Source organism: Ranitomeya imitator, chromosome 4 (assembly GCF_032444005.1).
Source record: "Ranitomeya imitator isolate aRanImi1 chromosome 4, aRanImi1.pri, whole genome shotgun sequence".
Lineage (NCBI taxonomy): Eukaryota > Metazoa > Chordata > Amphibia > Anura > Dendrobatidae > Ranitomeya > Ranitomeya imitator.
The window spans coordinates 651,830,376-651,851,321 of record NC_091285.1 but is presented as its reverse complement, the minus strand read 5'-3'; the positions used below and the strand labels follow the sequence as shown (position 1 = coordinate 651,851,321).

The 20,946-nt window shown below is 42.1% G+C and overlaps 1 protein-coding gene across 2 annotated transcripts in view; it reads left to right on the top strand.

Annotated features, from left to right (window-relative positions):
* The window catches only part of DOCK5 (dedicator of cytokinesis 5), a 130,955-nt gene that overhangs the window by 76,135 nt on the left and 33,874 nt on the right, over nucleotides 1-20,946 (top strand). For both annotated transcript variants that reach the window (XM_069767028.1, XM_069767030.1), the window contains 8 exons: nucleotides 8,268-8,436; nucleotides 8,511-8,608; nucleotides 11,404-11,493; nucleotides 13,766-13,866; nucleotides 14,447-14,581; nucleotides 18,918-19,029; nucleotides 19,144-19,214; nucleotides 20,211-20,317. In XM_069767028.1, coding sequence (XP_069623129.1) covers nucleotides 8,268-8,436; nucleotides 8,511-8,608; nucleotides 11,404-11,493; nucleotides 13,766-13,866; nucleotides 14,447-14,581; nucleotides 18,918-19,029; nucleotides 19,144-19,214; nucleotides 20,211-20,317 — 883 coding nt within the window. The remainder of the gene's footprint in view (nucleotides 1-8,267; nucleotides 8,437-8,510; nucleotides 8,609-11,403; nucleotides 11,494-13,765; nucleotides 13,867-14,446; nucleotides 14,582-18,917; nucleotides 19,030-19,143; nucleotides 19,215-20,210; nucleotides 20,318-20,946) is intronic.

The window sequence follows — 20,946 nt, the reverse complement described above, 5'->3', positions numbered from 1 at the left end:
CTTGGTCTTCCATCCACACGTTCGCCAAATTTGACAAGGTCCATACCTACGCTTCGGCGGACGCCAGCCTAGGCAGAAGGATCTTGCAGGTGGCAGTGGTGAGTCCTCTGACCTGATGGAAGTCTGTTTTTCCCGCCCTTGGGACTGCTTTGGGACGTCCCATGGTTCTTGTGTCCCCCAATGAGAGGCGATAAAGAAAACAGGATTTTTGGTTGCTTACCGTAAAATCTGTTTCTTGGAGCCTCCGTTGGGGGACACAGCTCCCTCCCAATGTTTCTCCGTTTCTGTTGTTCTATGTTCTATGACTGTTCTCACGTTTACAGTCCTCAAGTTTGTGGTTATGGGTTTTCAACCTTATTTATCTCCTACTGCTTTCTCACTAACTGAAGAGTATAATGCCAGTCGGTGTGGTGTACACTGCAGAGGAGGAGCTAACTTTTTTATTTGCATAGTGTCAGCCTCCTAGTGGCAGCAGCATACACCCATGGTTCCTGTGTCCCCCAATGGAGGCTCCAAGAAACAGATTTTACGGTAAGCAACCAAAAATCCTGTTATTTAATCATTCTCTATAAAGCTTTATTTTGCTTCAATATCAATTTTGGGTATTATAAACGCTTTATATCACTTTATAGATATACAGTAAAAATAAACTGAAATGTACAAAAATAAAGTAAACTTTATACAACAATTTTTAAGGTACGAATATTAGATATATATCTATGAGAATAGATGTTATGGATATATATTGTCCCAGTGAGACCACTTATTTGTATATTTCACCAGTTGGTTATTCGCTAGGGCGAAGGATAATTCATATGTCCTATGGAGAGATAGTTGTTCTATTATGTCTGAAAATGAAGGAGGGAGATGATGTTTCCAGTTAAAAGCTATGCTGTTTTTTACTACCAGTAGTATTTGTATAATCATATGCCTTTTATCTAGACAAAGGTCCTCGAGGCCCAGGGAAAGCAAAGCTATATGGGGAGTTAAATTTAGTGGTTTGCCATAAATTTTGTCAATAAGGGTAGATATTTGTGTCCAGAGAGGTTTTAGTTTTGGGCAATGCCAAAACATGTGAAGGAGGTCCCCTTTAATGCCACATTTTCTCCAACAGGAGGCAGATCCATCTTGGTTAATATGAGCTAATCTTGCTGGAGTATAGTACCAGTGGGTATTTACTTTGAAATGACATTCTTGAAGAGACATAGATAACGTGGAATCATATGTGGAAGACAGAGCGTCCTCCCAATCTTCTCTGGTAAAGGTAGACTGCAGTTCCCTTTCCCACTTGCGTATATAGGGGTGTTTAGGCATTTCCCAATCATGATTAAACCAGTCATAAATATATTTGTGACTCCAAAAGACTCCGTGTTCCATGTTACTTACTAAGTTTAAGGATGCTTCGGAGAATTTAGGACCCTTCTGGAGAAACTTCATGACTTGTTCTTTTAACATTACAAATTGTAAAAACGTCGATGACGGGAGTCTAAACTTCTCTTTTAGGTTGCTAAATTTTATGAAAGAGCTACCGTCATAGACGTCTCCCAATCTCGTAATTCTCCTTTCTTCCCATAGAGTTGGAAGTGTAATATTGTTACATGTAGAAATAGTGGAGAGAGGAATTTTAACCAAGATAGATTTTTTGGATGTTCCCTTTCTTGATCTGGACAATTTTTCCCAAGCATGTATGGTGGCCTGGAATATTGGGTGAGTCACTGAGTTGAGTTGATGACCAGTTAGTGTTTTTATAATTAAATCTTTGGGGTGGTTGTTTTTATTTAGAAGGGTTTCCATATCTAACCACGCTGGGGGTTTTGATACTGTTAGCCAGAACCTGCTTTGTTTTATCAAGGATGTATAATAATGGGCAGCTATATTGGGAATCCCCAAGCTCCCATATGCTCTTTTTTTGTAAGTGATACTTGAGGGTGTCCTGGGTTTTTTATTATTCCAAATAAATTTATTAATGATGGTTTGGAGAGATGTAAGGTATGATACCGAAATGGGAAGAGGAATGGCGCTCAGAATGTATAGAATCTTAGGTAGCGTAAAGTTTTATTGTAAGGACTTTGCCCCACCAGGAGAGGAATTTATGCCCAAAGGTGGTAGTGTCATTATTGATAGTTTTAATTAAGTAATTAATATTATTTGTTACTATGTTGTTTAGATTTTTAGTGATCTTAATCCCTAAATAGGTAAGTTCTTTATTAGCCCAGGTAATTGGGGAAGAAGCTTTAATTTTTTTAATTTGCTCTTCATCTACATTTAAGGGTAGGATTTTTAATTTTGTTGCGTTAATTTTGAAATGGGAGACATTTGAAAAAGAATCCAATATCTTGTGAAGTTCTGACATGGAGTTGATAGGGTCTGTTAGGGTGAGAATGATGTCATCAGCAAACATACTTAGTTTGTATTGGCGAGAGGGGGTTTCCAATCCCTTGATGTTATTATTTTCTCTGACCATTTGTGCAAGGGGCTCCATGGCTAAGATAAAAAGGAGTGGGGATAAGGGACATCCCTGCCTTGTACCATTTGTTATAGCAAAGGAGGGAGATACATGATTGTTAGCAACGATTTTTGCTCTAGGGTTGGAGTAGAGTGCCATAATTGTAGTAATAAAGGAATTATCAAACCCAAATTTGATCAGGGTCTGTCGTAGGATGCCCCACTCCAGACGGTCAAAAGCTTTTTCTGCGTCTAGAGAGACAATCAGGGTGCTTTGTTTTGTTTGATTAGCTATTTTGATGGCGTTGATGATTCTCCTGGTACCGTCTGAAGCGTGGCGACCCACGACAAACCCGATCTGGTCATTATTTATTAAGGTGGGAAGTATCAGATTAAGCCTATTAGCTAGAATTTTGGCATATATTTTGATGTCGCAATTGATTAAGGAAATGGGTCTAAAATTGGCAATGTCTTCAGGGTTGTCTTTGAGCTTGGGAATTAAAACAATAGAAGCTTCGAGCATTTCAGTAGGGAAGGTACCCGAGGATGAGGCCATGTTAAATGATTGCAAGAGATGGGGGGAGAGAGTTTTGTAGAAAGTTCTATAATAATCGTTGCCAAAGCCATCGGGACCTGGGGATTTTGATGGCTTTAGTTGCTTAATACAATCCTCTATCTCCTCTAAATCAAAAGGAGCTGATAGGATTGACTTGTCTTCGGTTGTTATTTTTGGGAGGTTGATTGAAGAAAGGAATGAGGTTATGGCATCTTGGTGGAGTTGGGAGGGTTTTTTTGGGGGGTCGATGTTATATAGCTTCTTGTAGAATTTTGCAAATTCATTTACTATGTCTTGGGGGTGGGATAGTGTTGTTCCTTTTAAATTTTTTATTTTGTCAATTCTGTTATGGAGCCTTCTTTTGTTAATGCGATTGCACATAAATTTAGTGGGCTTGTTTAAAGATGTATACAATTTATATTTAGAGTTTTTGACTGCTTCTTCATAAGGGGAGAATAATAGTAATTTTAGGTCTTGCGTCAGTTTTGATATTTCAGACTGTAACGTAGAAGAAGGGGAGGGAAGTGCAATTTGTTCATTAATTTTATTTTTTAGAAGAGTTTGGATTCTTTCTGTTTCCGCGCTTTTTTCTTTCTTTTTTCTGGAAGAAATCTGGATCAGCAAACCTCTAATCACTGCCTTGTGGGCACACCATCTAATGATGGGGTTAGTGGAGTCAGAACAATTTTCTTTAAAGTACAGTTTAATCGAGGATTCTATTGAGGATTTATGTATGGTGTTGTTGATTATATTAGAGTTACATTTCCACAGAGTTTTGTTGTTTATTGGGGGTCCCAGAACGAGCTCTCCAACCACCGGGGAATGATCTGAAATTGTTCTGTCTTTTATATAAATTTTTGTAAACCTCGCCAAAGTAAAGACGTCGGCGATGATTAGGTCTATTCTGGACGCTGATTGATGAGTCTCTGAGAAGAAGGAGTATTCAATGGAAGAGGCGTTGATACATCGAAATGTATCATAGAGCTCATTCTGGAACAGCCAAGGGTTGAGATATCCTGTTTGTGGTCTCTTTTTGGAAGAAGAGTCAAGGAGGTGGTCTGGGGTGGAGTTAAAGTCTCCCAGTATAATGGGTATACCTTTTTTGTTTTGGTCGAATTTTTTAATGAATTTATTTAGAAATGTTTTTTGTTTTTTATTAGGAGCATAGATGTTGGCGATTGTGCAGGTTATGTTGTTAATACGGCAAATTAAGATGTGGTATCTTCCGTTATTGTCCTTGACTTCTTCAATAAATTCAAATGGGATCGAGTTTTTTATTATTGTCATTACCCCCGCTTTCTTTTTTGAATTGTTAGATTGGTATATATGTGGGAAATTTTTGTGTTCAAATTTTGGGTGGTCTTCATTTTTAAATTTGGTCTCTTGGACACATATTATGTCTGTTTTAGAGTTTTCAAGTTCTCTCCATAGGGAAAATCTTTTCCTAGGACTGTTGAGTCCTTTAATATTGTATGTCATGATTTTAAGGTTCATGTTTATAGTGTCTTGTGTAGAAAGAGTTGGGGAAAGTGGAAGTTAAAGTAGAAATAAAAGTCTCACTGGTCAATACTAGAACGTACCTCTATTGATCAAGAATTAAGGTGTATGTGGTACACCTATAAATGAATTAAATATTTACAATTCAAAAATGGGGTGTATAGAATACACCAACAATTGAGAAGTTTGTTTAATACAAAGAACCCACTCACAGTGGGATATATCTTCTTCCTGGGAGTATGAACTAAACGGGAACTGAGGAAGAAGAAAATTAACCTCTTGTATAGGTTAGCAAACCATATGTAATAACAGCTTATGATGAATGAATTATCTAAACCAAAAGTTCAAAGACAAGATCATGACCATGTCCTATGTATTTTCAACGGTAACCTCTATGTGAGTGGTTGTCTTTTAATGAGGCAATAAATTTTTGGCCTTCTTCAGGTGTGAAGATTGGAATGGTTTTTCCATTTGAAAAAACTATGAGTTTGAGAGGGAATCCCCATCTATATGGGATATTTTTGTCTCTGAGTGTGGAGGTAATAGCGTTAAACGTTTTCCTGGAATCCAGTGTCTCCTTGGAGAGGTCCGCAAATATTTTGAGGTTGTTATAAGGCTCTGGAAGGGATTTTTCATTTTTTAAGTATTGCAATATTCTTTCCTTGGTGTTGTAGAAATGAATTCTGAGAATTACATCTCTGGGGATATCTGGTGCAATTTTGGGGGGTTTTGGGAGTCTGTGGATTCTATCTATGATTAGATCTGAGTCTGATAGAGTAGGAATAGCTTTTTTAAAGATGGATTTTACATGGTTTAAGAGGTTGTCTGTGTGGATATGTTCCGGAATACCTCGGATTTTTACGTTATTCCTGCGATTACGGTCTTCTATGTCAGCCAATTTGATTTTTAGCCTTTTGACCTCTGAAGATAGATCATGGATAATATTGGAGGATTTTGTAGTAGTTTTTTTCTACTGCATCAATTCTTGTTTCGTGATCAGAGATTTTTATGTTAAGTTGTTCAAGAGTGGTTTCAAACCGTTTGGCTTGGATGTTGAAACTTTTTAACATATTTTCGTTTATTTTGTTAGCTAGATTAAGCATATATGCCTCAGTACTAGTGTTGGTGCTGAGGGAGGAGATTTGATTAGGGTTTGTGGCCAATAAGTTCGGTGGGGTTGTATCTTGGTCATTGTCTAACTTGAGTTTATTTTTTAGTGGACTTGTGTTAGGGGAAGAGTCACTAAAGCTGGAGTAATCTTCTTCCCCTTGTTCTGTTCCTTGAGATGGTGTGGAGATTTTTTGTCTCTCCTCCTCTCGTTCTTTTCTTTTGTTGGACTGAGATGAGTCCATACTTTCAGGTTGACCCTCTATCTGAGGTAATTTTGGAGGATTCAATTTTTTTTATTTTTTGAGGGGTATTATAGGTTTTTCTCTCATCTCTTATGGGGGATCTGGATTTTTCAAGGCTCAAAGTGTTAACCTTGTCCCCTGGAGAGAAGCAGTGGTAATGTATTCTTTCCTCTCCTTGCGTTTTGGTTTGCTTAGAGAGTTGGGGAATGTTCGATTTAGGAATGGTTCCCTCTTTTTTCCCCATGGTGATGATGCTATACAGAGTATCTTCGTCAACAATAACTATCAAATATGCTTACAGAACCTGTTGAGAAAAAGCAGAGTACTGATAGTAATTTATGACAATTTGATCTTATCAAATCCTGTCAGGAGGGAAGAAAAGAAAAGAAAATATATTGCAGCAAATATAAACAAGAATTTAAGCAAGTGTATTCAGTAGTAATCTACCTCTCCAGAGGTTAGGGTCAGGAGCCTGTAGACAGAGTACAGTAGATGTAAAAGAATTCTCTAGTCTGAGAAGACTGTGGAGGAAGGGGAACCACAAGGCGCAGCAAGCTCTGAAAAACGTTGCTGTAGTATAAACTTGTGGCCTGATACCAAAGGCCTTGCCAATGTCTGTTTATAGTGCTCCTGTATCAGGGGTGAGAGGGTGTTTGTTTTCCCACAGCCCCAATGGGGGGGATTTAGCAATTTATTTGTTGGAATGCAGACTGTGGAAAGAGGGGTAGCACAAGGCACAGCAAGCCCTGATAAACACTGCTGTAGTATAAACGTGTGGCCTGATACCAAAGGCCTTGCTACGGACTGTTTATAGTGCTCCTATATCAGGGGAGAGAGGGTATTTGTTTTCCCAAAGCCCCAGGGAGGTTTAGTATAGCAAATGTCCAGTTCCTTTGTTGGAAGATTGTGAGAAGGGGAGGTACCACAGGGCACAGCAAGCCCTGAAAAACGCTGCTGTAGTTTAAACGTATGGCCTGCTACCAAAGGCCTTGCCAGTGCTGTTTATAGTACTCCTGTATCAGGGGTGAGAGAGTACTTGTTATTCCACAGCCCCAGTGTGATTTAGTACAGCAGATGACCTGCAGATCCTTTGTTAGAAGGAGTACCACAGGGCACAGCAAGCCCTGAGAAACAATGCTATAGTATAGCAACTATCTTGGGTTAGTACCCTGATAAGGTGAAGTTAGCAAAAATAAGTAAGCTAAAGCTGAAGGGAGATGGGGACCATAAGGCCCAGCTTACCCTGAGAAGTATTGTTAATGTGACATAAAATATGCAAATAACATGCCTCCTTTGGCAGATTTAACAGCCCACAGCCCCAGGGAGGTATAGTAACATAGTAACATAGTAACATAGTTCGTAAGGCCGAAAAAAGACATTTGTCCATCCAGTTCAGCCTATATTCCATCATAATAAATCCCCAGATCTACGTCCTTCTACAGAACCTAATAATTGTATGATACAATATTGTTCTGCTCCAGGAAGACATCCAGGCCTCTCTTGAACCCCTCGACTGAGTTCGCCATCACCACCTCCTCAGGCAAGCAATTCCAGATTCTCACTGCCCTAACAGTAAAGAATCCTCTTCTATGTTGGTGGAAAAACCTTCTCTCCTCCAGACGCAAATGATGATAAGTTAATGGAGCCACAAGTGTGGACTCTGAGTTCGGGTATATTAAGCGGAGTACAGCCGGAGTATTAATGGCACCTCAGTGTGGTCGAGCGTACCTGAGTTGACTGGAAGGCAGAAAGGCGGGAAAACGTGAAGGAAACCGATATTCCTCTGGTAGCAGGGGGGGTGGGAAATCACTGTAAGGCCTCACCGCAGCATTGATGTTCGGTGTCCGGAGTGTCCTCTCTGCTGGTGGTCCTGCTGGTGGTCCGGAGGGGAATCCTGATCTTGTATTCGGGTGCAGCGATGGCGTCCCTGTTCACCGCAGCGTCGATGTCAAGAGCTGCAGCCGTCTCCTTGTGTTCTCTGCAGTGGTGAAGGCTTCCGGGTCTGTGCTACGGGCAGGAGTGTGCTCCAGGGTTGAAGACACTGTTGTTGATGGCGGCAATGGCTGTCCTCACACGCTCCTAGTAGGCCTCGGATTGCCATGAGGTAAATAAATCTTCCTGGGTGAAGGGCCAATTTTTGTTCTTTTTGGTCTAAAATAAGCCTGGGGGAAGGCTGTATCAGTCACCCATATAAAATTGTGTGGATGGTTTGTAAAAGTAGGGATTAAAGTTGGATTGGAGGTTTTTACCTCAGGAGCTCCCTGATCGCACGTCTCACATAGCCAGAGACCGAAGCCACGCCCCCATTTTCCAGCTTTTTAATACTTGAGTATGAGGAATTTATTTCCATGTTTTCCATGGATTTTGTTACTTATTTTGTGGATTTAATGCAAAATTTCTTGACTTTCTGTTAATAGGGCGATAGCAAGAAATTGTATGATGCCAAGATGTATTTATCGCTCCCGGCTACTAAGGCGGAGGAGGAGGAAGTCCGTTCTCCGAAAGGACATGCACCCAACCTGACGCCCACTAAGGACAGCTTCCAAATTAGCACCTTGATCTGTTCCACCAAGCTGACGCAGAACGGTGAGGGTGTGGGATCATAGAGGGGGAAACATGGCTGACCTGACTCTCACTTGGTTTTTTTTTTTTTCCACCAGTCGACTTACTTGGTCTCCTAAACTGGCGCTCTAATCCCAGGCCGATATATCAAGCACTCCGCAATCTCATGGAAGTGGATGGAAGTGAAATCATGAAGGTTAGTGCTAAGAAGATGGCGGGCGCCGGGCAGTGCCATCGGGAGCAGGAGTGTGGACTTAATACACATCAGTGGTCCTGTGGTATTGATGAAGATCAGAGATAACTCTGATCTCTATTATTCAACCACTTGTGTGCCAAAATAGCAGATTGTGACACGAGGGGAACGCATATAGGGAATCCATATCGTGAGATTTACAGTACATCCTTGGCCTTGTTGGTAGATCACCTAGAGCCAATAAGGAACCGAGGGCGGTCTCTTCAGGATGACGGCTTCAGGGCAGGCAGGAATAGAACCTTACATAAGTAATTCATATCTTTACCGTTAGAATAATTGCTAAAAATAATCTGGGACGTGACAATATATATAATAATATAATAATACCATCAATAATAATAATCAAAATAAAAAAAAATGTACTGTGAAAATGATTGCTAAAAATAATTAAAATAAAATTTTACTGTACAAATTATTACTTATAATATGGGACTTGAAAATGAAAAAAAAAAATACAATAAAAAATTTACTGTGCAAATGATTTTTAAAATAAGGGACTTGAAAATGTAAAATAAAATTAAAATAAAATGTACTGTGCAAATGGTTGCTAAAAATTATTAAAATAAAAATTACTATGCTAATGATAGCTAAAAATGTAGGACTTGAAAATGTAAAATAATAAAAAAATGAAAATAAAAAAGTAATATTTTAAAATTAATGTTATAACCTATAGTAATCAATAATAAACCACAAAAATATATCGATTTTGGATATCACCTAAACTGTAATAACCAGTCCTATACACTAATGACATGATTTAAGGTGAATGGAATAAAATAAACTAAAATGAAATATAAAAAAAAAATCTGTTTTCCATTTTTTTTGGTGGGCCAAAAACATACTCGTGTATATACAGTGGTGCAAAAAAGGATTTAGTCAGTCAGCAATAGTGCAAGTTCCACCACTTAAAAAGATGAGAGGCGTCTGTAATTTACATCATAGGTAGACCTCAACTATGGGAGACAAACTGAGAAAAAAAAATCCAGAAAATCACATTGTCTGTTTTTTTAACAATTTATTTGCATATTATGGTGGAAAATAAGTATTTGGTCAGAAACAAAATTTCATCTCAATACTTTGTAATATATCCTTTGTTGGCAATGACAGAGGTCAAACGTTTTCTGTAAGTCTTCACAAGGTTGCCACACACTGTTGTTGGTATGTTGGCCCATTCCTCCATGCAGATCTCCTCTAGAGCAGTGATGTTTTTGGCTTTTCGCTTGGCAACACGGACTTTCAACTGCCTCCAAAGGTTTTCTATAGGGTTGAGATCTGGAGACTGGCTAGGCCACTCCAGGACCTTGAAATGCTTCTTACGAAGCCACTCCTTCGTTGCCCTGGCGGTGTGCTTTGGATCATTGTCATGTTGAAAGACCCAGCCATGTTTCATCTTCAATGCCCTTGCTGATGGAAGGAGGTTTGCACTCAAAATCTCACGATACATGGCCCCATTCATTCTTTCATGTACCCGGATCAGTCGTCCTGGCCCCTTTGCAGAGAAACAGCCCCAAAGCATGATGTTTCCACCACCATGCTTTACAGTAGGTATGGTGTTTGATGGATGCAACTCAGTATTCTTTTTCCTCCAAACACGACAAGTTGTGTTTCTACCAAACAGTTCCAGTTTGGTTTCATCAGACCATAGGACATTCTCCCAAAACTCCTCTGGATCATCCAAATGCTCTCTAGCAAACTTCAGACGGGCCCGTACATGTACTGGCTTAAGCAGTGGGACACGTCTGGCACTGCAGGATCTGAGTCCATGGTGGCGTAGTGTGTTACTTATGGTAGGCCTTGTTACATTGGTCCCAGCTCTCTGCAGTTCATTCACTAGGTCCCCCCGCGTGGTTCTGGGATTTTTGCTCACCGTTCTTGTGATCATTCTGACCCCACGGGGTGGGATTTTGCGTGGAGCCCCAGATCGAGGGAGATTCAGTGGTCTTGTATGTCTTCCATTTTCTAATTATTGCTCCCACTGTTGATTTCTTCACTCCAAGCTGGTTGGCTATTGCAGATTCAGTCTTCCCAGCCTGGTGCAGGGCTACAATTTTGTTTCTGGTGTCCTTTGACAGCTCTTTGGTCTTCACCATAGTGGAGTTTGGAGTCAGACTGTTTGAGGGTGTGCACAGGTGTCTTTTTATACTGATAACAAGTTTAAACAGGTGCCATTACTACAGGTAATGAGTGGAGGAAAGAGGAGACTCTTAAAGAAGAAGTTACAGGTCTGTGAGAGCCAGAAATCATGATTGTTTGTTTCTGACCAAATACTTATTTTCCACCATAATATGCAAATAAATTGTTAAAAAAACAGACAATGTGATTTTCTGGATTTTTTGTTCTCAGTTTGTCTCCCATAGTTGAGGTCTACCTGTGATGTAAATTACAGACGCCTCTCATCTTTTTAAGTGGTGGAACTTGCACTATTGCTGACTGACTAAATACTTTTTTGCCCCACTGTATATGTACCCAGACAAGAAAGGACCACTAGCCACTCAAAACCACAAGGCCTCCTACTTGTATGTTGTCCTACAACCTAAAAACGTCTGACCTCCAGAAATCTGAGAGTCCTAACCTAATAGCTAAAAGGCTAAAAAAAATTTAAACATTTCTGATCCAAGCATCTATCTAGAAGGAGTCGTGCTTGGCCTTGATGGAGATCTGATCAGATAAGTCTTGAATGTGTCACTTGTCTTGTATTTGGACCCGTCCGGCGTCTGACCTCTCTCCGGTCCCTTCAGTTCCTGCAGGACACACTGGACGCTCTGTTCAACATCATGATGGAGGCGCAAGACAAGGAAAGCTGTGACGTGCTGGTGTTTGATGCCCTGGTGAGATCCGATGCTTCCCAGTTCTTCCCATGATTTATTCCCTTTGTCTTTCCTGTTCCCATTCTTTAAAGTGAATCTTTCATATGATTTCTGCTGTCAGAAGAGGTTCCCTTTAATTCTGTTACACCCTTTCTTGTTTTTTTTTACTTTTTTTTTGCCTCTCACATGCTTCTTTTGTCTTGTATCACTTCCTCCATGTCCATGTTTTATTTCCTCACATGCCTATTTTGTCTTGTATCACTTCCTCCATGTTTTTTCCTCTCACGTGCTTCTTTTGTCTTGTATCACGTCTTGTATCACTTCCTCCATGTTATTTTTGCCTCTCACGTGCTTATTTTGTCTTGTATCACTTCCTCCATGTTTTTTCCTCTCACGTGCTTATTTTGTCTTGTATTCCTTCCTCCATGTTATTTTTGCCTCTCATGTGCTTCTTTTGTCTTGTATCACTTCCTCCATGTTTTTCCTCACATGCTTCTTTTGGCTGATATCACTTCCTCCATGTTATTTTTCCCCTCTCGCATGCTTCTTTTGCCTGATATCCCTTCCTCCATGTGTTTTTCCCTCTCACATGCTTCTTTTGTCTTGTATCACTTCCTCCATGTTTTTTTTCCTCTCACATGCTTCTTTTGTCTTGTATCACTTCCTCCATGTTTTTTCCTCACATGCTTATTTTGCCTTCTATCACTTCCTCCATGTTATTTTTGCCTCTCACGTGCTTCTTTTGTCTTATATCACTTCCTCCATGTTTTTTCCTCACATGCTTCTTTTGTTTTGTATCACTTCCTCCATGTTTTTCCTCTCACATGCTTATTTTGTCTCCTATCACTTCCTCCATGTTATTTTTGCCTCTCACATGCTTCTTTTGTCTTGTATCACTTCCTCCATGTTTTTTCCTCTCACATACTTCTTTTGGCTGATATCACTTCCTCCATGTTATTTTTGCCTCTCGCATGCTTTTTTTGTCTTGTATTCCTTCCTCCATGTTTTTTCCTCACATGCTTCTTTTGGCTGATATCACTTCCTCCATGTTATTTTTCCCCTCTCGCATGCTTCTTTTGTCTTGTATCACTTCCTCCATGTTTTTTTTCCTCTCACATGCTTATTTTGTCTTGTATCACTTCCTCCATGTTTTTCCCTCACATGCTTCTTTTGTCTTCTATCACTTCCTCCATGTTTTTCCCTCACATGCTTCTTTTGTCTTGTATCACTTCCTCCATGTTTTTTCCTCTCACGTGCTTCTTTTGTCTTGTATCGCTTCCTCCATGTTATTTTTGCCTCTCACGTGCTTATTTTGTCTTGTATCACTTCCTCCATGTTTTTTCCTCACATGCTTATTTTGCCTTCTATCACTTCCTCCATGTTATTTTTGCCTCTCACATTCTTAGTTTGTCTTGTATCACTTCCTCCATGTTTTTTCCTCTCACGTGCTTCTTTTGTCTTGTATCACTTCCTCCATGTTTTTTCCTCACATGCTTCTTTTGTCTTGTATCACTTCCTCCATGTTATTTTTGCCTCTCACATGCTTCTTTTGTCTTGTATCACTTCCTCCATGTTTTTTCCTCTCACATGCTTCTTTTGGCTGATATCACTTCCTCCATGTTATTTTTGCCTCTCACATGCTTATTTTGTCTTGTATTCCTTCCTCCATGTTTTTTCCTCACATGCTTCTTTTGGCTGATATCACTTCCTCCATGTTATTTTTCCCCTCTCGCATGCTTCTTTTGTCTGATATCCCTTCCTCCATGTTATTTTTCCCCTCTCACATGCTTCTTTTGTCTTGTATCACTTCCTCCATGTTTTTTGCCTCTCACATGCTTATTTTGTCTGATATCCCTTCCTCCATGTTTTTGCCTCACATGCTTATTTTGTCTTTTATCACTTCCTCCATGTTATTTTTGCCTCTCACGTGCTTCTTTTGTCTTGTATCACTTCCTCCATGTTATTTTTGCCTCTCACATTCTTATTTTGTCTCCTATCACTTCCTCCATGTTTTTTGCCTCTCATGTGCTTATTTTGTCTTGTATCACTTCCTCCATGTTTTTTTCCTCTCACATGCTTATTTTGTCTGATATCACTTCCTCCATGTTTTTTGCCTCTCACGTGCTTATTTTGTCTCCTATCACTTCCTCCATGTTTTTTTCCCTCTCACATGCTTATTTTGTCTTGTATCACTTCCTCCATGTTTTTGCCTCTCACATGCTTATTTTGTCTTGTATCACTTCCTCCATGTTATTTTTGCCTCTCACATGCTTCTTTTGTCTTTTTCTTTCAGGTTTTTATTATTTCACTGATCGCAGATATTAAGTTTCAGCACTTTAATCCAGTCCTGGAGACTTATATCACTAAGCATTTCAGCACTACGTTGGCTTATGAGTAAGTAAGCGACCAGGATCACACACGCACTGAACTTCTATGACGTGGCAAAGAAATTAGTGGCAACTTTGCAGTAAAAAGTTGCAGCGAGTTTCAGTCTGCAATTTGCATTTCTTCATTATTTCACACCCCCTGATATGCAGTTTGCTGCCTGATCCAGGTTTCAGACTTTTTATCTTGTTGGTGTGACCTCCACTAATACAGGCTGGATGGGAGGTTTGTGTGTATACGGGATGCTGATGCGTTCTGTAGATCTCATGGATCAGCACAGCTGCATTCCTGGAGTGAATTCCCCTTAATACAGCTCATGTGCTTTCCTCCCTATCTGCAGCCTGAGTGATCTGCCCTCCCTAGTACCTTGAATGCTTTCCTCCTCTGCTCTCTCTATAGTTATCTTTAACACAGTCATTAGGTGGTAGGCAGTGCAGAGCTAATATTTGTATAATCTGTAGAAGGAAGGGGGCATTATATATGGTGAAAGTGCAAATCTGTCAGCCAGACTCTTGTTCATAGACATGCTATCATTTTATGCCATGTCCATGTTTATGTGACTTGTGCTTTTATTTCAACATTTCTATAGGAAGCTGATCAAGGTGTTGACCTGGTACGTGAGTAGCGCTGACGATTCAGGTCATAGGGAGATGCTCTTCTCATCCCTAAAAGCCATAAAGTACTTGTTTCGCTTCATTGTCCAGTCTCGAGTTCTGTACCTAAGGTCAGTGTCTTCCTTATTTCCTATTATTGTGTGACATGTGGCTGCCTGATGTTGAACCTGTAATGATCTTCTACCACCAATAGGGGGAGCTCATTGCATCCTGGATTCTAAATGAATTCAGCGTATAACTGTACGCAGTAAGTTCCTGAGCTCCCTCTAGTGGTGACTGCAGGTAGACAGAACTTCATAATTTATAGCGAATCGGATTCTGCTGGGGATTTTGCACTCTGTAGAAGAAAATGGTGCACTGCCCGCAATAAAGGTGTATTGAAAGATAAAGGGAACATTTAAAGGGACAGGTCATTATATCGTAAGCGTACCGACCTCTGGCACCCCCATGGATTAAGCAGTTATTATTTTATAGGAGCTGCTCTGCAGTACCCAGGAGCTTGTAACTGCTAGTTGGTGGGAGGACTGGGTCTTGGCCCCCGACCAATCTGATATTGATAGGTCATCAATATATTGTGACTAGATAATCCCTTTAAGGTCTGAAGATGATGACTAGAAGGAAAGATATGCCAAGCAGAGTCTTTGGAGAAGCTGTATTTAGATGTCTTAGAGCAGTTGGACAATATTTTAGAATATGTGACCGTGGACTAAGACAGAGGCATAGCTGCTGAAAATATTGAACGGATTTTTCCAATTACTTTTGTTCATGTGGAACTTATTAATGTAGAATCACAGGATTCCGTTTGCGCAATAAATTATACTTAAGGTCATCTGGTGGCCAATACAATAACAGAAATGCATACTATTTTATTTACCTAAAATGAAGTTTTTAGTCTGATAAATCCATCCAAAGTTCTGGTACTCGGTCCAGTTTCTAAGTTGCAGTCCACTCCCAGTTTTCACGGGCAGTTTTTCTCTAAGGGCATAGATGGTGTGATAGATTAGGAAGGAAGTGGAAGCTGGTTTTTGTTCCTCTTCAGGAGGTGAGTCTTTGCCTCTCCAGAGGAAGCGGAGGTGGGTCTCTACAGGAAGCGGGGGGTGGGTCTTTGTCTCTCCAGAGGAAGCGGAGTGGGTCTCTACAGGAAGTTGGGTCAGGTCTTTGTCTTTACAGGAAGCGGGGGGTGGGTCTTTGTCTCTCCAGAGGAAGCGGAGGTAGGTCTTTACAGGAAGTTGGGGCAGGTCTTTGTCTTTACAGGAGGCGGGGGCAGGTCTTTGTCTCTCCAGAGGAAGCGAAGGTAGGTCTCTACAGGAAGTTGGGGCAAGTCTTTGTCTTTACAGGAAGCGGGGGTGGGTCTTTGTCTCTCCAGAGGAAGCGGAGATGGGTCTCTACAGGAAGTTGGGGCAGGTCTTTGTCAATACAGGAGGCGAGGTTGGGTCTTTGTCTTTCCAGAGGAAGTGAAGGTAGATCTGTACAGGAAGTTGGGGCCGGTCTTTGTTTTTACAGAAAGCGGGGGTGGGTCTTTGTCTCTCCAGAGGAAGCAGAGGTGGATCTCTACAGGAAGTTGGGTCAGGTCTTTGTCTTAACAGGAATCGGGGGTGGGTCTTTGTCTCTCCGGAGGAAGCCGAGGTGGGTCTCTACAGGAAGTTGGGGCAAGTCTTTGTCTTTACAGGAGGTGAGGGTGGGTCTTTGTCTCTCCAGAGGAAGCGAAGGTGGGTCTCTGCAGGAAGTTGGGGCAGGTCTTTGTCTTTACAAGAAGCGGTGGTGGGTCTTTATCTCCTCTGAGGATGCGGAGATGGGTCTCTAAAGGATGTTGGGGCAGGTCTTTGTCTTTACAGGAGGTGGGGATGAGTCTTTGTCTCCAAAGGAAGCGGAGGTGGGTCTATACAGGAAGTTGGGGCAGGTTTTTGTCTTTACAAGAAACAGGGGTGGGTCTTTGTCTCTCCAGAGGAAGCCCAGATGGGTTTCTACAGGAAGTTGGGTCAGGTGTTTGTCTTTACAGGAAACAGGGGTGCGTCTTTGTCTGTCCAGAGGAAGCAGAGGTGGGTCTCTACAGGAAGTTGGGGCAGGTCTTTGTCTTTACAGGAAGCAGGGGTGGGTATTTGCCTCTCCAGAAGAAGCTGAGGTGGGTCTCTACAGGAAGTTGGGGCAGGTCTTTGACTTTACAGGAGGTGAGGGTGGGTCTTTGTCTCTCCAGAGGAAGTGGAGGTAGATCTCTACAGGAAGCCGGGGTGGGTCTTTGTTTCTCCCGAGGAAGCCGAGGTGGGTCTCTACAGGAAGCTGGGGCAAGTCTTTGTCTTTTCAGGAAGCAGGGGTGAGTCTTTGTCTCTCCAGAGGAAGCGGAAATGGGTCTCTACAGAAAGTTGGGGTAGGTCTTTGTCTTTACAGTAGGTGGGGTGAGTCTTTGACTCTCCAGAGAAAGCAGAGGTGGGTCCATATAGGAAGTTGGGGCAGGTCGGTGTCTTTACAGAATGTGGAGGTGGGTCTTTTCTCTCCAGATTAAATTGAGGTGGATCTCTATAGGATGTTGGGGCAGGTTTTGTCTTTACAGGAAGTCAGGGTGGGTTGTATTTTCTACAGGAGGTTGGGGTGGGTCTTTGTTTCTGCAGTGGGGACTGGTTTTTGTCTCTGTACAGGAAGGTGGTCTTTGTCTTTTCTGTACTTACAGGAAGTGGGGTTGAATTTTTTTTTCTATGAAGGAAGTGGGGATGGGTCTTTGTCCCTCTACAGGAAGTGGGGATGGGTCTTTGTCACTGTGCAGGAAATGGGGGTGGGTTTTTGTCATTCTACAGGAAGTGGGAGTGCGTCTTTGTCTCTCCAGAGAAAGTGGAGGTGGATCTTTGTCTCTCTGCAGGAAATGGGGTGGGTCTTTGTATTTACTGGAAGTCGGAGTGGGTCTTTGTATTTACAGGAAATGGGGTGGGTCTTTGTATTTACTGGAAGTGGGAGTGGGTCTTTGTATTTACTGGAAGTGGGAGTGGGTCTTTGTTTTTACAGGTAGTGGGGGCAGGTCTTTGTCTCTCTACAGGAAGTTGAGGTGGGTTTTTGTCTCTGCAGGAATTGGGGGTAAGTCTCTGTCTCTACAGGAAGTTGTTGCTATTGATTTTGTTCATTGCTCCTCCTGGGTCTCAGAAGGCGCCATTCTTGGCTGTAATGCCCCTCTGGCTGTCATTGATGTCTAATGATGGGGAAGTGGTCACTGTTAGGCTCCGGTCACTGATCTGCCCTTGGCCATTTTTCTAGTAGCAGCTCGTTGGCTTAATATATATATAATTGTCTAAGGGGTACTTCTGTCTGTTTCTAACTTCTGTCGGTCTGTCACGGAAACCGCGGGTTGCTGATTGGTCGCGGCCGGCTGGCCGCGACCAATCAGCGACAGGCACAGTCCGGCCGCGAATTGGCCCTTCCCTACTCCCCTCCAGTCAGTGCCCCGTTCATACTCCCCTCCAGTCAGCGGCCACATAGGGTTTTAGCCGTCCGTTAAACCGAGTGCGTTACACCGCGGCATAACACGGTATTACGCAGTCTGTTAACGCTGCCATTAACCCTGTGTGACCAACTTTTTACTATTGATGCTGCCTATGCAGCATCAATAGTAAAAAGATCTAATGTTAAAAATAATAAAAAATCATTCTATTCTCACCTTCCAGGGCCTTTCCCGCTCCTCTCGACGCTCCAGTCCCAAGAATGCATTTCGGCAATGACCGGAGATGACGTAGCAATCTCGCAAGATAATGATGTAGTGGTCTCGCGAGACCGCTACATTATCACGTGTTATTGCCGCAATGCATTCTTGGGACCGGAGCGTCGCGAGGAGCATTGCTAAACGCCTGGGCTGGATCTGGGGGCCGACGGAAGGTGAGTATATAACTATTTTTTATTTTAATTCTTTTTTTAACAGGGATATGGTGCCCACATTGCTATATACTACTTGGGCTGTGTTAGATACTGCGTGGCCTGTGTTATATACTGCGTGGGCTGTGTTATATACTGCGTGGGCTGTGTTATATACTACGTCGCTGTGCAATATACTGCGTGGCTGGGCAATATATCACGTGGCTGTGCTATATACTACGTGGCTGTTATATACTACGTGGACTGTGTTATATACTACGTGGCTGTTATATACTGCGTGGCTGGGCAATATACCACGTGGGCTGTGTAATATACTACATGGGCTGTGTTATATACTACATGGGCTATTTTATATACTACATGGGTTGTGTTATATACTACATGGGCTGTGTTATATACTACGTGGGCTGTGTTATATACTACATGGGCTGTGCTATATACTATGTGGACTGTGCTATATACTACTTGGGCTGTGCTATATACTACTATACATATTCTAGAATACCCGATGCGTTAGAATCGGGCCACCATCTAGTACAATATGAATTCAGTAGTAGAAATGTGACTTGAAGGACGACTCTGTCCCTTGTCCAGGTTTTACGGTCAAGATGAAGGAAACGACCAGTTCAATGACTCCATACGACAGTTATTTCTGGCCTTCAATGAGCTGATGGACCGACCATTGCAGGAGGCGGTGAAGATTAAGGTGCGTGATCGGCCATTTACATCCTACCCGGCCGCACGGGTCTCCTCCATGTGTCCTTCATTCCTGATCATGGATATGGTCCATATGGCAATTAATCATTGTCTTGTGTTATAGGCGGCCGCATTGAAGTATCTTCCGGGAATTATAAATAACTTGAAAAATGTCTTTGATCCGGTGGAGCTGAGGTAAATCTGACGAAAAGCCGATAGTCTGCCCTCTGTGAGGAGTCATGGTGGCCAGGTGGTGTTTTCTCCCTCACAGTCCTTAGCTTAAGTCATCCTCTCTCCATACGCCTGTAGTAGAGCACATGGACATAATAGAGGCCACTAGTGGACTCAGAACATCCATGTATTACATTGAATTAGCCCCCTTCCAGAAGAAAGAGGCTGTTCCTCTAATCCTACCCATTGGCGTTAGCCACTGTGAAAGTCAAGGTTTGAGCCTTTAACAAACATTGCGACATGTCTTACGATATAAGCCAATCCAGACTGTCCTCCAAAAGACAGAACCTTCTATCTGTAGACCCCTGTTTCGGGGTTTTTGCCCCTCGTCAGTGCAAAACTGATTACTGCTTGGCCGGGGTATTTGTAATGGGAAGCTTCTGGTTTCCTTAGTTTGAGATTAAAGGGGTTGTCCGGTTGAAGCAAGTTATCACCGATCCATGGGATAGGTGTTCATTTACTAACTGATGGGTGTCCCGTAGCTGGGATCTGCACCGATCAGGGAGCTTTAATCCCCTTTACAGGATGGTGTGACAGGTCAGATTTCTGATTGCCGCTTCGAAATGGGTCTTCCGGAAAAAGCCAAACGCAGCGATTAGCAGTGCCATAGGGAATGAATGGAGCGCACTGCCACTCCATTCTTGGGGGGAATAAAAGTTCACTGTTCTCCCAGCAGTCGGTCTTCCACCGGTCAAAACATTATTACAGGAGATAACTTGACTAGAGATGGCTTTCTTTCTTCGGAAGGAGTTCCGTCTTGCATACTTCTTCCCCAGGGAGCATTGCCAGACCCATAAGTTTATTTACACCAAATGTTGGTCTATATAACAACCCTCCCTGATCAGACGGTCACCATAGTATCGGGATTCTTTGAGGAGGCAACCCACTTAGATTTTTGCCATACATTCGTGCCATGGGTCAATAGCGAACCAACCTTCTGACCTCCTTATCATTTTACAGCGACCTCTTCGCCAAGTTCATGCAGAGCGTTCCTCCAGACCAGCTGGTCCATCAGACACTGACCTGTATGTGCAAAGTGGTGGAGAGTGACCTCTTTCTGCAACCAGGTGAGTACTACATTATGAGTATTATAATAATTAAAGAGTTGTTCAGGCTTGAAGCAAAAGACTGCAATCATGTGACTGCAGACTGCCGAATCGTGACCGCATGCCATGAGCACGCTTTCGTGTATGTCCAATGTTCCCGGGACAAGCTGGAGGTCATGTGAACTCACGTATCTGATTTTCGTACTTGTGGTCACGGGCCGACTAGATAGTTCAGCTTCTCTCCATAGAAATTGATTGAGAGAAGCCTGATGAAACACTTATCAGATGGAGATTATCACTACAGGACTAGGTCTCAAGTGCCAGGCAGTCCAGTTAATCTTTGTAACCCCGCCCCCACCACTGATTGGTAGCTTGCTGACAATGTACACAGGGAGCTGCCAATCAGGGGTGTGGGCGGGGTTATACATAGCTCAGCATTCCGAGATCTGCAATAGAGAAAACAGGGATTATCAAAACAGCAGCAAGTAGCACAGTAAGTGACAAATCACTGGATTAAGGGTCTCTGTCCCTACATCATACTGCTGTCAGATTTCATAGCAAAAAGGAGCCGACAGACTCCCTTTAAGGTAAACTATCTTCACACTATATTATAGAACTAATTAATTTCCCTATTAGCCAAAATGGCAAAA